Source organism: Orcinus orca, chromosome 15 (assembly GCF_937001465.1).
Source record: "Orcinus orca chromosome 15, mOrcOrc1.1, whole genome shotgun sequence".
NCBI classification, from domain to species: domain Eukaryota; kingdom Metazoa; phylum Chordata; class Mammalia; order Artiodactyla; family Delphinidae; genus Orcinus; species Orcinus orca.
Window position 1 is genome coordinate 27,323,943 of NC_064573.1, and position 15,220 is coordinate 27,339,162.

Here is a 15,220-nt window from a genome sequence, read left to right on the forward strand (position 1 = left end):
CACTGCCAGTGAGTGGCAAAACCAGGAAGGCCCAGGCATTCCAGCTGCAGAGTGCATGCTCCTTAGTCACTGCATGGTACTCTTTCTGCAAGTGAATTCAGTATTCCGTGAGCTGGGAAAGAAATGGTTGGAGACAGGCGCTACCTGTTCCTTGACTACACTTGCACAAAAATAGCTTCTCTTTTTGTTAGCTTTTACAAATTGGGGTATTTATCTTACTGACTCTTGGTTGTCTTTCAAAAATTTTCCTTCTTTTTGTGCCGGTCCATATTTTAACACTTCTAATGTATTTTTCATCAGTCTTTTCTAGGAGACTGTTTTCTTAAAATGTCTTCTTTGAAATAATTTTTTATACTCATATTTTTTATTACATTCAAATTTCATTTCTAATTTTTTTCAGCATAGTTGTATGCGTCTATTAAGAAATTTGGCCTGGAATGTGAGATTCCTAAATACTGAGATAATATCTTTGGCCGGGTACCTTATGAAGTTAATTTTCTTTTGGTGTGTTTTTATTCCCCCAGTTGCTAATGCTTTAGCAAGACTAAGGTAGAGGTATTTAAGAAGGATCACTTGCTAAAATAATAAAACAGGAAGAAAAGTTTGCCACCTGAGGGTGGAGTTTGAGTTGTGGGAAAAAGGCTGAAAATGTATCTAGTTATAATAAAAAAGGGACATTTTATTACCAATCTGTGTTTTTACAAATATGGTATTTTTCCATATTTTGAAATTACATATCTTTGTCAGGCTGTTAATTCTATATAGAGAAGGGAATTCTCCTAAAATGCATTTTTTAAGTGACTACTGAGATAAGTACAAAGAAATGTCTTTCCAATTCTGGCTAATAGCTTACTGTTTGAAGAGTTGTAAATATTTGCTGTCCCAGCCAAAGAACTGGTCTGATTGCTTGACCTCCTATTAAATTGCAGGGTCTTGCGGTGGAAAATACCACTAGGCAGACCTGGGAGCTTTAACTCTAAGCCTACCAGTGACCTGTCTTTTTTCCTTTTCAGAAAAAGGGATCGTAGTCTTGATTTATCTGAACCCTTGAATTCAAATTTCTTTTATAACCTTTAGTTCGTTAATTCTGAAATAAAAAGGTACACCTTTTCTAAAATACCTTCAAAATAATTTTGATTATTATTTTGAGGGAGATCAGAAAGAAGATGATCTATGATAGGGATTAAAATGAATATGCCTTAGATTTTGCTTTTACAGACAACACAAAAAATACTTTTCAAAAGAAAAATTGGTAGATATTAAGATTGCTTGAAGAAAGAAGTAAAATAACAAGAAAGGACACACAGCAAAAAAAGAGGAGATTTTATAGAAGCTTAAAGAATTTGAAAAATAGCTGTGTTTTGTGGCCATAACCTCACTAGAAATATCCAAGTTTTCTTAAAGCACATTTTAATTTTCTGCTGGCCTTACTTGTTGCCCAGTGCCCTGACTTTCAGTTTAGGAAGTCCCGTCATTTGGAAAATCCAGAAGCTTGGGAACTCCCACTGATGGCTCCTAGAAGTATCAGTATCAACAGTACTACTCCAGCCATTATTTTGCCTAATGATGCAGATGTGCCAGGGGAATTAAAAATGTAAAGACAGCAAGCAACTTTCGTAGTCTGAGACTTAACTAGGATTTCTTTGGAAAATTATACAGTAATTGCGAATTCCAGCTGTCCTGGGCAGTATTTACTGGTTGATACTTCTAGGAACTGAAGATAAAATTTTTTTTTGCTACTCACTAATGGCTAAGAGCAAAGTGGAGGAAAGTTAAAACTCTAGCTGCCATGAAGCTTGGGCTTATCTAAGCAAGTCAGTTAGGTTTGCTCTGATTTATTTATTTATTTATTTTGCGGTACGCGGGCGTCTCACTGTTGTGGCTTCTCCCGTTGCGGAGCACAGGCTCCGGACGCGCAGGCTCAGTGGCCATGGCTCACGGGTCTAGCCGCTCCGCGGCATGTGGGATCTTCCCGGACCGGGGCACGAACCCGTGTCCCTTGCATCGTCAGGCGGACTCTCAACCACTGCACCACCAGGGAAGCCCCTGCTCTGATTTTTTGTTAAAGATTGTACTTGAGTCTAATGCTGTCCATTACACAAATGGATGACTTTAGTTTGTAGGAAGAGAGGTGTTTGTCAGGGGTAGGGAAAGTGAGTTCTGAGTGTTTATGGCTCATCAAGAAACTGTCACTGGGAGACAGTATTCCTGAAGAAGGTAGATTGTGTTATTACAATGTAAAACTATAGCCCCTCTATATACAGGTGTCCAGTGACCACCTCATGGTTGTGATGAGTAGTGTTGATCCTGTTTGACATTATTCTATCATCTGGTGATGCTGGGCATCATGAGGCCTCTTCTGGATTCCTCAGATCTCCAGCCACTTCTCAGTTTCCTCCAGGGTTCCTCAACGCTTGGATTGCTGGTTGTGCTTGGTTCTACTCCTGATTCCCTTCTTCACTGTGATGCCAGCTGCTTTTGCCTTTTGTCTGTGCTGGAGTTCTTAATCTGGGGTTTGTGAAGAGTCTTTAGTGGGCCAGAGAAGACCCTGAAAGTGTATAGAAATTTTTTTTTCCTGGAGAGTTCATAGATTCAGTCGATCCTCAACAGTCCATGACCCCCGAAGGGTCAGTCCATATGTTGATGACTCCTGTTCTGTTTGTCTAGTCCAGACTTCTCTCTTGAGTTCCAGGTCTAGACTTCTTGCTTACTTAACATTCTATGAATGTCCCATAGATACCTCAAACTCCGTAGGTCCTAAACTAATCTCATCTTTACCTGTCAAACCTGTTTTTTCTGTAATTCCACTTACCTGGGCTCCCAAGATGGAGATCGAGGCATCAGTATCATCATTCTCCCCCCGCCCCCCCCCATACTTCCTGTCTAGTCGCTTTCCAAGTCATACTCGTTCTGCCTTTGAAATGGCTTTAAATGTATGCCTTTCTCTGTTTGTATTGCCATTGCCCTGTGGTCGGCCCACATCACTTCTCCCCTGAACTAATACAGCAGCCTTCCTGTCCATAGTCTTTCTATCTAGTTCATTCTCCACCATTCATCTTTTTAAATACAAATCTGATCACATTTCCGGGCTAAAAACCCACGTTGGTTCTCTAGTGTCTAAAAGGAGTATGTCTTTTTGGACCCTCCATAATCTGTTCTTAATCTTTCTCTAGCAACATCATTTACCCTCTCTCCCACTCCCCAAACCTTCTATTTTCTAGCAATTTAGACCTTTTCTGTTCTGCAAACATGACATGCCTTTGTTCTTAGCATATGCTGTTATTTGTTCTCCCCCACTCATTTCTGAGCTTCTGCTCATCCCTTCATTCCTTGGTTCAGGCAGCATCTTTTCTTGAGGTCTTTCTTGACTCCTCTAATCAAACTGAGATATTCCCTCCTCTTATCGCAGCTTGAGCACAAATGCTGTTGTAGTTACCTGCTGTTTTTCCTACCAGACTGTAACCTCTTTGGGAATAGAGCTCCTGTCCTTATTCATCTGTATTACCAGCAGCACCTAGAATGGCTCTTGGCACATGATAGGTACCCTTTAACACCCCTGACTCAGTCATTGAGAGCCACAAGCACACCACTTGTTAGACTGCATTACAGCTTGTTTTGTGTTATGATTACTTCTGTAGGCTTTAACAGATTTTGAGTTACCTGAGGGCCAGGATCTTGTCTTTTTCATGTTTATGTTGTCAGTGCTTCACACAGTCAGTGTCACAAAATGGATGTGTTTGAAGGAATGAATGATGGATACATACTCTTCATAATAATCTCCCTGAAGATATTCTCTGGCTGTGGAAGACATGGAAGTTGGAACTTTTTCCTACTAGAAATTGGCAGTCATTTTTGATCCTGCTTACCTTTGGCCAATTTAATGCTTAATTGGCCAGTTTAATGCTTTCCATACAAAATCCTGACTTAAATACCACACACTGCTCCACTTACCTTTTTACTCTAATACAAGTGTCTCCTGGGCATTCAATCTTGGAAAGCGGTAAGGCTGGTCATACTTCAGTGCACTACCTTATTTCTCAGCCCTGTTCAGAATATTTCTTATCCCTTTCTTGGGCACTCTCACATTCCAGGTAATCTGCTAGGGGCTTTGCGTACGTTTTTCACTTAGCTTCACAGAATGAGGACGAGAAAGCAGGTTCAGAGAGACTCAGAGACTTGTCAAACTCACACAGCTATTAAGTGGCTCAGTTGGAATTCAAGCCCGCATCTATTTAAATTCAAGAGTTGTGCTTTTCCATTCAATATTGGGAAATGGCCAGGCCATTTGCTTTGGCTCTTTCAGCTCTGATTTTTGAAAACTAGCTGATCATGACAGTCAAATCTCATTTGAATTAACATGTGTACCCCTTTCTTTCTGAGTTAGTGTGATAGGAGTGCTTCTTTTTCAGTGATTAGAGAATTCCTGGATTGGATGAATTTTTAAAATCAACTTTATGGAAAATAATTTTATATTTCAAGTGTGAATTTTAAGTTCTAAAATTAAAACATGTTAAGCGTATTTTAAATATAAATTTCAATGGCTCTTTTGTAAAGATTTCAAATTATATCATGAAAATATCTTATTGCTTAGTAGAATTTTTCTGTGAGGGAAAGCCCTGGAAATTTCCAGCCATCTGCAAATGTTTGAACTATGTATAGCTTGTTTGGGGTATACAAAAGCCAAAGATATTTTCTGGGAAGTGAGACGTGCCTCTTCTGTGGTCGCCTCTCCTAACAGAAGCCTCTAATAATTTGGTGATATTCCCTGAGGATATGGGGTGATTTATAATAGGGTTCCTTTTGTTGTTCTTTGGTATTGTGGGGCATGTTTGCTGGACCCAGGACTGATTTATTATCATGTGAAAAATTGCTCATTCCTAGAAATGAAAGATGGAAAAGACCCCTGAGGGCCTCACATTATTTTAACAACTTACTGAAGCACATGCTTTGTGCAACTTTTGTATTTCTTTGTCTACTTATAGTGACTCAAGGGGACGGGCTTCCAGCATGCTGCTTTGTTCTATTGTCTACAGCTTCTTGTAATTATGAGCCGGTAGTCATTCAATCTCTCTCACCTCCCCTTTAGTAAGAAAAGAAAACTTTTAACAGTGGTAGGAAACAAAAATAAGTAGACTAGGAAATTATGATAATTTTGGGTTTTTTTGTGAGAAAGTTTAAACTTTCCTAAACTAGTTGATTTTCTTTTATTCTTCAGCATCAGTAGTTTCTACAACATGGGGTAGCAGTTTTAAAGTTCAAGTTACAAAGTGATTTTAGTCTTGTCTCTCTGCGTTTCCCAGTCAAGTGAGCCTCTCTTTTTTATTACCCATTGTCTTTCCACTTCCCTTCATTCATACTGTCTTCCTTCCTCCTCTCAGATTCTTTCTTTTCCTCTCTTTGATGCTTTCTCTCCAGGTCAGCCAAGGGCTGTGACTCTCAAAGACCCAGTTTAACTGTACTTGGTGACATATTGGGCAAAAAAGCTGACTGCACATACTCCTGATCACATTTTGGGCTATTAAACATTGGCCTGTTATTTGAAAGATTTGAAATAAAATATTTGTATTGATTCATTATGTGGTTTAATGGAAGTAATTTACTTTTTTAAATCTTTTGTTTCTCCAGTAGTAAAAATTGAAGTAATTGTTAACATTATATGCTCTTGGATGTTAACTTTTATGCCATTTTTAAAAAAAATTAAATAATACTTTATTGCGAAAAAATGCTAAGCATCTTTTATGCCTTTTGATTCATAGTAACAGCCTATTTTTTCTGTAAAACAAGAAGTTTTATAAAGATTTTTAACACAACATTGGTGAGTTTTGTGGAAGAAACTTATTATCATGATCATAAAAGTAGGGGCTCAACATGCCATCTATCATAGTTGTGCTGCACTGGGCTGCTGTGTAAAGCAAAACAAGCAGGACCATTGCCCTTCATGAGCTTTTGATCTGGAATTTACGAAAATAATTCTGGCAGGGATATAAGGGATTCATTTGAGCAAGTTTGTGAATTAAGTAATTACATTATTTATAAACAAAAGATACCTGTAATCACTGCAGTGGTGGCTGAGGCCCGGGTTTGGACAGGTGCATATAAAGGAAAATGTAGACTCTACTGCTCACCCAAGTGATTGGGGAAGACTATGTGAAGAGAATGTAGGATTTAAAATTCCTGCTTTCTAAATGGTCTGGTCTCTTCAGCATTTCCTGCCATGCCTGCAAGATAAGTCCAAATTCCCTAACCTGCATTAAAGGTATCTCTAAGACAGGCCCCTCTGCTCCCCAGTCTGATTGCACTGCCCTCTTCAGCCCTGACCCCCTACTTGGTTGAGCTCCTCTTGGCTGTCCCTCTGTCCTGTCTCCCACAACTGCTACATTGTGTTGCAACCTGGGCCTAGGATGTTCTCTGTATCTGTCCACAGGCAAAAAAGGACATTAAAAATGTACATACAAAGCAGTTATCATATAGGTCACCATCAATTAATTAGAGAAAGGAATATTAACAACTCCCTCAAATAGGAAAGACATAATCTTAAATAAAGTATAGTTTTAAAAAAATTGAAATATAGTTTTTTTTTTTTTTAAAGCTCAATAAATTCTTCTTATGTTTCACATCTTTACTGAGAACCAATACAAATTTTATCGAAGACCGGCTTTTAAGAACCACTGAATTAGTCAGTTGTGCTTTCCTAGGCACGCAACTGGTGTGGGCACTCCTTGTATTTTATCTTATTTTTGGTGTTTCTTTTATAAGTATATATCTTTTCTTCCTTTCAAAATGGCAGTTGTTTTATTAAAAGATTTGTGTCATCCTCTTTTTATGTTTGGTGCAGATGAAACGTGCAGCCACAGTGTCTTGAGTCAAATTATATGTGCTTCTGGATTGGGAGAACAGAGAGGGGTTATGGTTATGGGGAGGGATGGCCAACAGAGGGGGGCTTGATGTGCTTCAAGAGAAGCCCCAGTGGTGGAAGACACTGAGTTTATTTTTGATCAGAATTGGAGCATTGAAGCATGAGTGATGTAGAACATAGCCTACAAAAGGATCTGAACCAGCAATGAACAAGTTTGATTCTTCATGAAAAGCCTGAGATTCCCGTATAGGTTTTTGACGGTTTTTTCCCCATCCTTCTCAGGTTCAGCTGAGAGTTTTGAGTTACAATATTAGTTGTAATAATATTCTCTTTATCGAATACCCAGGATATTTTTAATAAAATATCTGCTCTAGAAAGCTGTAGGGGCAAATAAGTCTGTTGACCACTTTAACTTTTGTTAGTTTGAAGGTTTGCATAAGAATGAAGCAATAAGCCAACAGCTTCATGTTTTGCGAAAAGAAGTGAAGCAGTTGCAAGCAGAAGCTGCTAAACCACCATCACTTAATATTGTGGAAGCCGCTGTGCATGCCGAAAACTTGATTACGTAAGTTTTGAGGGCATTATAATTTAAAATACTATTTGTTATTACTGACAGTAATCATACATGCTGCTATACCCACCAGTCACCCACTAATTAGTACAGGGATCAGCAGCCTTTGGGCCAAATCTGACCTGCCATCTATATATTTTTTTTTTTTTTTTTTTTTTTTTGCGGTACTCGGGCCTCTCACCGTTGTGGCCTCTCCCGTTGCGGAGCACAGGCTCTGGACACGCAGGCTCAGCGGCCATGGCTCACGGGCCCAGCCGCTCCACAGCATGTGGGATCCTCCCGGACCGGGGCACGAACCCGCATCCCCTGCATTGGCAGGCGGACTCCCAACCACTGCGCCACCAGGGAAGCCCTGCCATCTATTTTTATAAGGAAAGTTTTATTGTGACATAGCCATGCCCATTTATTTACTTAATGTGTATGGCTTTTATGCTACAATGGCAGAATTGAGTGTAGTGACAATTTATAGCCCATAAAGCATAAAATATTTATTATCTGGCCCTTTGTGGAATAATTTTGCTGACCCTTGAATTAGGAGGTGATACATTACATTAGAATTCAATCACGGAGAGATGTAGTGCTTAAGTTTTATATTAAAGTCACATTTACCCTGGAAGTCATCATTGTCCATTCAGATTATTGAGCAAAGTAGGCAGTGGAATTGCTCAGGGGAACTAGGGCTCTCAGGTGTAGTTGCCAACCTGCATTTGACCATTGTGGTTTCTCTTAGAGCTCTCCTTTTTCCTCCCAAAGCCACCAGGACATTACCTGGGAAAGGGGAGCTTGACTCTGCCTTTTACTGCAGAGGTGACTGCACGTTCTAGTACCAGCAGCTAATCCCCCAGTAGATTAGGATGGTAGTGTGGACAGGGGAATTGAGACCTTTTGTGGGTTGGATTGGGGCTGGGGGTCTGGGAAGGAGGAGGAGATAAGGTGAACAAGAGGTTGATGTTTCTTTTACTAGGAAAGAAACTCAAAACAGAGTGAGAATTAGAAGAGATACCTTTTATTCTAGGATCTTATTCTATACAAAAATCTTTTTCTTCAACCTAAGTCAGTATTTTGGATATTAAAATTTAGGGAAATCAAGGTTCTTGTGTTTAAAAATATGTATTTATATTATAATACATGAAATTGAGTAATAAATTATGAATTACATACAATTATGAAAATATTTAATGTTAATAAAGGCTGAATTTTTTCCCCCCAGGAGGACATAAAATCACTTCTGTGTATTGAAAAGTTATTGGGTCAAGTTAGAAGCTGTCCCGTGAAATATTTCTAAAGTGGCATTCATATGGGGCTCTGAGGACTCTTAAGAATACTGCCTGAGGAATGTAGAGTATCAGGGAAACACTGTGGGTCTGGATTCTCTTACTGTAGACCAATAGCCTTACCTACATTTTCCCACAGGGCCCTAGTGAATGCCTACCAGTCACACCCCACCCCTGGGGTTCAGAAGGTTGGCATCAGCCTCTTCTTTACTGTTGTGGATTATGTCAGCGATGAGACCCAGCGTCATCCTCCCACAAGGCAGTTCTTTACTTCATGCATTGAGATCTTGGGACAGGTAAGGTTATCCTGTGTTTTTAGCCTTATTTACATATGATGAGTCCCTACAGTGTCCTCATTAGATATAGGCATGGTTGACTCCACACTTATATTATAGGTTCAGAGTCTTACCTAAGTCAGGAGCCCCTTTGAATTGTTGACTTCTCAAGATGTCGTTAGAATTGTTGGTATGGAATTCTGCTTTTCATACAAGAGATATTAAATTATTAATATATGTAAGTCTCTGGGGAGACATCAGATTCTATCTTATGCTGTTTCTGGTAACAGTGGTATTACCAAAGCTCTTTATTGTTTATAAAATTCTTTTTGATTCATTATTTTATTTCACCCTCACAGTGACTCTGTGTGATTGATAGCATTCCCATCTTAAAGATGAGAAAACTGGTCTCTAAAAGATTAAGTGACTTGCCTAAGGAGTACAGCTGGTGAGTGCTGGAGCTGAGAGTAACCCCAGGTCTTCTGACTCAACATTCCGTGCTTGCTCCACCTGTCCATTGCTGCCTCCCAGTTGCTAGTCACCATTTATTTACTTATTTGACTTACTGTTAAATATATGGATATTTAACAAGGGCAAGGGCATTGTATCCATGCAGATTATGAAGTGTGTCATAAAAGCGAGAAATGCCACTTGCTGGAAAACATATAAATACTAATTAATCATGTACTCTCACCCAAATTCAATTAAATAAGTACCTATTTATTGGATACTTTTAGGGAGGTGATACTGAGCAGATATTAAAATAGATGTTTTAGAATAGATTTTTGCCTGATTATAAAATTGTTGAGTGCTTATTGTAAGCAATACTGACAGCATAAAAAGTATAAAGAGGGGGCGGAGTCAAGATGGTGTTCTAGGAGGATGTGGAATTTGCGTCTCCTTACAACTAGGGCACCTACCAGGCACCAGAGGGGGACCATGGACACCTAAGGGGATGGGAGGAAGCCCCAGTGACTGGGTAGGACATGGGACGTGGGGGGAGTGCAGGGGGAGGAGAAGTGGAGGTGGGACGGGAGTGGTGTCCCTGAGGGGTGGCTGGGGGAGGGGAAAGGGGGGGATTGGGGAATGATTGGGAGGGCAGAGGATCTAAAGGGAGCGTGGCCAGGTTTCCCCTGCCCACTTAGGTCCCCAGGAACCTGCTGAGATCCCGGGCCTGATCTTCTGCTCACCTAGGCCCCCTCCAGCCACGCGGGTCCTGAGGGAGTGAGAGGGAGGGAAGGGGGAGCAAAAGTAAAGGCCAGACCTCCGGGACCGGCATCCCTGAGGGGTGACTGGGGAAGGGGAGGAGTTCCTACACCCAGTGGGACCCACCCACGGTTAGGGGTCCAGTGGCAATGGGGGCCACCCTGGGGGAGATGGTGGGGGAGGGGCATGAAGGAATGGAAGGGAACGGGGCCAGCGCTTTCCCTGTCCACTTAGGCACCGGGAAGCCTGTTGGGCTCCCGGGCCTAATCCTCTTGCCCTCGGAGCCTCCCTCCTGCTGTGCAGAGCCCAAGCCCCGCCCCTACACCCCCACCCAGGACCCCACCTCTACACTTGGAGAAACCCTTCAACGCTCTGGGCCTAAACTCCACCCACACACCCACACCCAGGGCCCCACCTACAAACCCCAGAACTCCACACTCCACAGGCCCTCCTTTTCACGTGCTGCCTCTCCCCTTCTGCGCAGGTCCTGAGCAGAGGCCCCGCCCCACGCTTGAATGTCGCCCCACCTAGGCCCCACCCCCAAGGCCTTTTCTGGCTGCATGGATCCTGAGCCTAGGCCCCGCCCCATGCTCAAACGTCACGTCCCACCTGCCTAGGTCCCGCCCCACCCTAAACCCCACCCCTGCCTAAATTCCACCCCGCCTAAACTCTGCCCCCATAGCCAAGGCTTTTTTTTTTTTTTTTTCCTTTTTTCCTCTTTTAGATTGGGGTTCTGTTGATTCTTTTATATTCTTATTTTTCCTAATAAATCTTTCATTTTTCTATTTTTCTTTTATTCTTTATACTTTGTTATTCTCTCCTTTGGCTTGTTTCCCCCCTCCCCCCTGCCCCTGCCCTTCTTTTTTTTTTTAGTTTTTTTTCTTCTTTCTTCTGTTGTGGTTTTATTTTACCTTGTTGCAGTTGTTTCAGTTATAGTTTTATTTTTCCTAATATAATTTTTGTCTTTCTAATTCTGTTTTGTTTTTGATTCTTTGATATTGTACTGCTCCTATTTTTCTTTTTTACTGCTCCAAGAAGCTTGTGGGATCTTGGTTCCCAGGCTGGAGGTCAGGCCTGAGCTCCTGTGGTGGGAGCTCCAAGTCCAAACCACTGGACTAACAGAGAACCTCAGACCTCAGGGAATATCAATCGGGGTGAGGCCTCATGGAGGTCCTCATCTCAGCACCAAGACCCAGCTCTATCCAACTGCCTGCAAACTCCAGTACTGGACGTCTCAGGCCAAACAACCAATAAGACAGGAATACAGCACCACCCATCAAAAAAAAAAAAAAAGAAACAACAAATAAATATGTTACAGATGAAGGAGCAGGGTAAAAACCTACAAGACCAAATAAATGAAGATGAAATAGGTAACCTACCTGAAAAAGAATTCAGAGTAATGATAGTAAAGGTGATCCAAAATCTTGGAAACAGAATGGAGAAAATATAAGAAACATTTAACAAGGACCTAGAAGAACTAAAGAGCAAACAATCAATGATGAACAACACAATTACTGAAGTTAAAAATACTCTAGAAGGAATCAATAACAGAATAACTGAGGCAGATGAACAGATAAGTGAGCTGGAAGATAAAATGGTGGAAATAACTGCCAGGGAACAGAATAAAGAAAAAAGAATGAAAAGAGTTGAGGATGGTCTCAGAGACCTCTGGGACAGCATCAAAAGCACCAACATTCGAATTATAGGGGTCCCAGAAGAAGAAGAGAAAAAGAAAGTGTCTGAGAAAATATTTGACGAGATTATAGTTGAAAATTTCCCTAACATGGGAAAGGAAATAGTCAATGAAGTCCAGGAAGCACAGAGTCCCATACAGGATAAACCCAAAGAGAAACACACCGAGACACATATTAATCAAGCTATCAAAAATTAAATACAAAGAAAAAATATTAAAAGCAGCAAGGGAAGAGCAACAAATAACATACAAGGGAATCCCCATAAGGTTAACAGCAGATCTTTCAGCAGAAACTCTGCAAGCAAGAAGGGAGTGGCAGGACATATTTAAAGTGATGAAAGGGAAAAACCTACAACCAAGATTACTCCACCCAGCAAGGATCTCATTCAGATTTGATGGAGAAATTAAAACCTTTACAGATAAGCAAAAGCTAAGAGAATTCAGCACCACCAAACCAGCTTTACAACAAACGCTAAAGGAACTTCTCTAGGCAAGAAACACAAGAGAAGGAAAAGACCTACAAAAACAAACCCAGAACAATTAAGAAAATGGTAATAGGAACATACATATTGCTAATTACCTTAAATGTAAGTGGATTAAATGCTCCAACCAAAAGACATAGACTGTATGAATGGATACAAAAGCAAGACCTGTACATATGCTGTCTACAAGAGACCCACTTCAGACCTAGGGACACATACAGACTGAAAGTGAGGGGATGGAAAAAGATATTCCATGCATATGGAAATCAAAAGAAAGCTGAGTAGCAATTCTCATATCAGGCCAAACAGACTTTAAAATAAAGACTATTACAAGAGACAAAGAAGGACATTACATAATGATCAAGGGATCAATTCAAGAAGAAGATATAACAATTGTAAATAGTTATGCACCCAACATAGTAGCACCTCAATACATAAGGCAAATGCTAACAGCCATAAGAGGGGAAATCAATAGTAACACAATCATAGTGGGAGACTTTAACACCCAACTTTCAGCAATGGACAGATCATCCAAAATGAAAATAAATAAGGAAACACAAACTTGAAATGACACATTAAAGAAGATGGACTTAATTGATATTTATAGGACATTCCATCCAAAAACAAAAGAATACACTTTCTTCTCAAGTACTCATGGAACGTTCTCCAGGATAGACCATATCTTGGGTCACAAATGAAGCCTTGGTAAATTTAATAAAATTGAAATCGTATCAGGTATCTTTTCTGACCACAATGCTCTGAGACTAGATATCAATTACAGGAAAAAAACTGTAAAAAATACAAACACAGGGAGCCTATACAATATGCTACTAAATAACCAAGCGATCACTGAAGAAATCAAAGAGGAAATCAAAAATTACCTAGAGACAAATGACAACGAAAACACGACAACCTAAAACCAATGGGATGCAGCAAAAGCAGTTCTAAGAGGGAAGTTTATAGCAATACAGTGGTACCTTGAGACACAAGAAAAATCTCAAACAACCTAACCTTACACCTAAAGCAATCAGAGAAAGAAGAACCAAAAAAACCCAAAGTTAGCAGAAGGAAAGAAATCGTAAAGATCAGATCAGAAATACATGAAAAACAAATGAAGGAAACAATAGCAAAGATCAATAAAACTAAAAGCTGGTTCTTTCAGAAGATTAACAAAATTGATAAACCATTAGCCAGACTCATCAAGAAAAAAGGGAGAAGACTCAAATCAGTAGAATTAGAAATGAAAAAGGAGAAGTAACAACTGACACTGCAGAAATACAAAGGATCATGAGAGATTAATACAAGCAACTATCTGCCAATAAAATGGACAACCTGGAAGAAATGGACAAATTCTTAGAAAAGCACAACCTTCTGAGACTGAACCAGGAAGAAATAGAAAATATAAACAGACCAATCACAAGCACTGAAATTGAAACTGTGATTAAAAATCTTCCAACAAACAAAAGTCCAGGACCAGATGGCTTCACAGACAAATTCTATCAAACATTTAGAGAAGATCTAACACCTATCCTTCTCAAACTCTTCCAAAATATAGCAGAAGGAGGAACACTCCCAAACTCATTCTATGAGGCCACCATCACCCTGATACCAAAACCAGACAAAGATGTCGCATAAAAGGAAAACTGTAGGGGCTTCCCTGGAGGTGCAGTGGTTGAAAGTCCGCCTGCTGATGCAGGGGACGCGGGTTCGTGCCCCGGTCCGAGAGGATCCCACGTGCCGCGGAGCAGCTGGGCCCGTGAGCCATGGCCACTGAGCCTGCGCGTCTGGTGCCTGTGCTCCGCAACGGGAGAGGCCGCAACAGTGAGAGGCCCGCGTACCACAAAAAAAAAAAAAAAAAAAAAAAGGAAAACTGCAGTCCAATATCTCTGAAATAGGTGTAGAAATCCTCAACAAAATATTAGCAAACAGAATTCAACAGCACATTAAAAGGATCATACATCATGATCAAGTGGAGTTTATCCCAGTAATGCAAGGATTCTTCAATATATGCAAATCAATCAATGTGATACACCATATTAACAAATTGAAGGATAAAAACCATATAATAATCTCAATGATGCAGGAAAAGCTTTTGACAAAATTCAACACCCATTTATGGTAAAAACTCTTCAGAAAGTAGGCATAGAGAGAACCTAGCTCAACATAATAAAGACCATATAGGACAAACCCACAGCCAACTTTTTTTTTTTTTTTTTGCGGTATGCGGGCCTCTCACTGCTGCGGCCTCTCCCGCTGCAGAGCACAGGCTCTGGATGCGCAGGCTCAGTGGCCATGACTCACGGGCCCAGCCGCTCCGCGGCATGTGGGATCCTCCCGGACTGGGGCACGAACCCACGTCCCCTGCATCAGCAGGCGGTCTCTCAACCACTGCGCCACCAGGGAAGCCCGAACATTGTTCTTAATGGTGAAAAACTGAAACCATTTCCTCTAAGATCAAGAACAAGACAAGGTTGCCCACTCTTACCATTATTATTCAACATAGTTTGGGAAGTATTAGCCACAGCAATCAGAGAAGAAAAATAAATAAAAGAATCCAAATCAGAAAAGAAGTAAATGTGTCACTGTTTGCAGATGACATGATACTTATACATAGAGAATCCTAAAGATGCTACCAGAAAACTGCTAGAGCTAATCAATGAATTTGGTAGAGTAGCAGGATACAAAATTAATGCACAGAAATCCCTTTGATTCCTATACACTGATGATGAAAAATCTGAAAGAGAAATTATGGAAACACTCCCATTTACCATTGCAACAAAAAGAATAAAATACCTAGGAATAAACCTAGCTAAGGAGACGAAAGACCTTTATGCAGAGAACTATAAGACACTGATGAAAGAAA

General features: G+C 40.5%; 1 protein-coding gene across 3 annotated transcripts in view; it reads left to right on the forward strand.

Annotated features, from left to right (window-relative positions):
* The window catches only part of EPG5 (ectopic P-granules 5 autophagy tethering factor), a 129,548-nt gene that overhangs the window by 74,484 nt on the left and 39,844 nt on the right, over nt 1–15,220 (forward strand). For all 3 annotated transcript variants that reach the window (XM_004266052.4, XM_033421337.2, XM_049697760.1), the window contains 2 exons: nt 7,279–7,421; nt 8,841–8,997. In XM_004266052.4, coding sequence (XP_004266100.1) covers nt 7,279–7,421; nt 8,841–8,997 — 300 coding nt within the window. The remainder of the gene's footprint in view (nt 1–7,278; nt 7,422–8,840; nt 8,998–15,220) is intronic.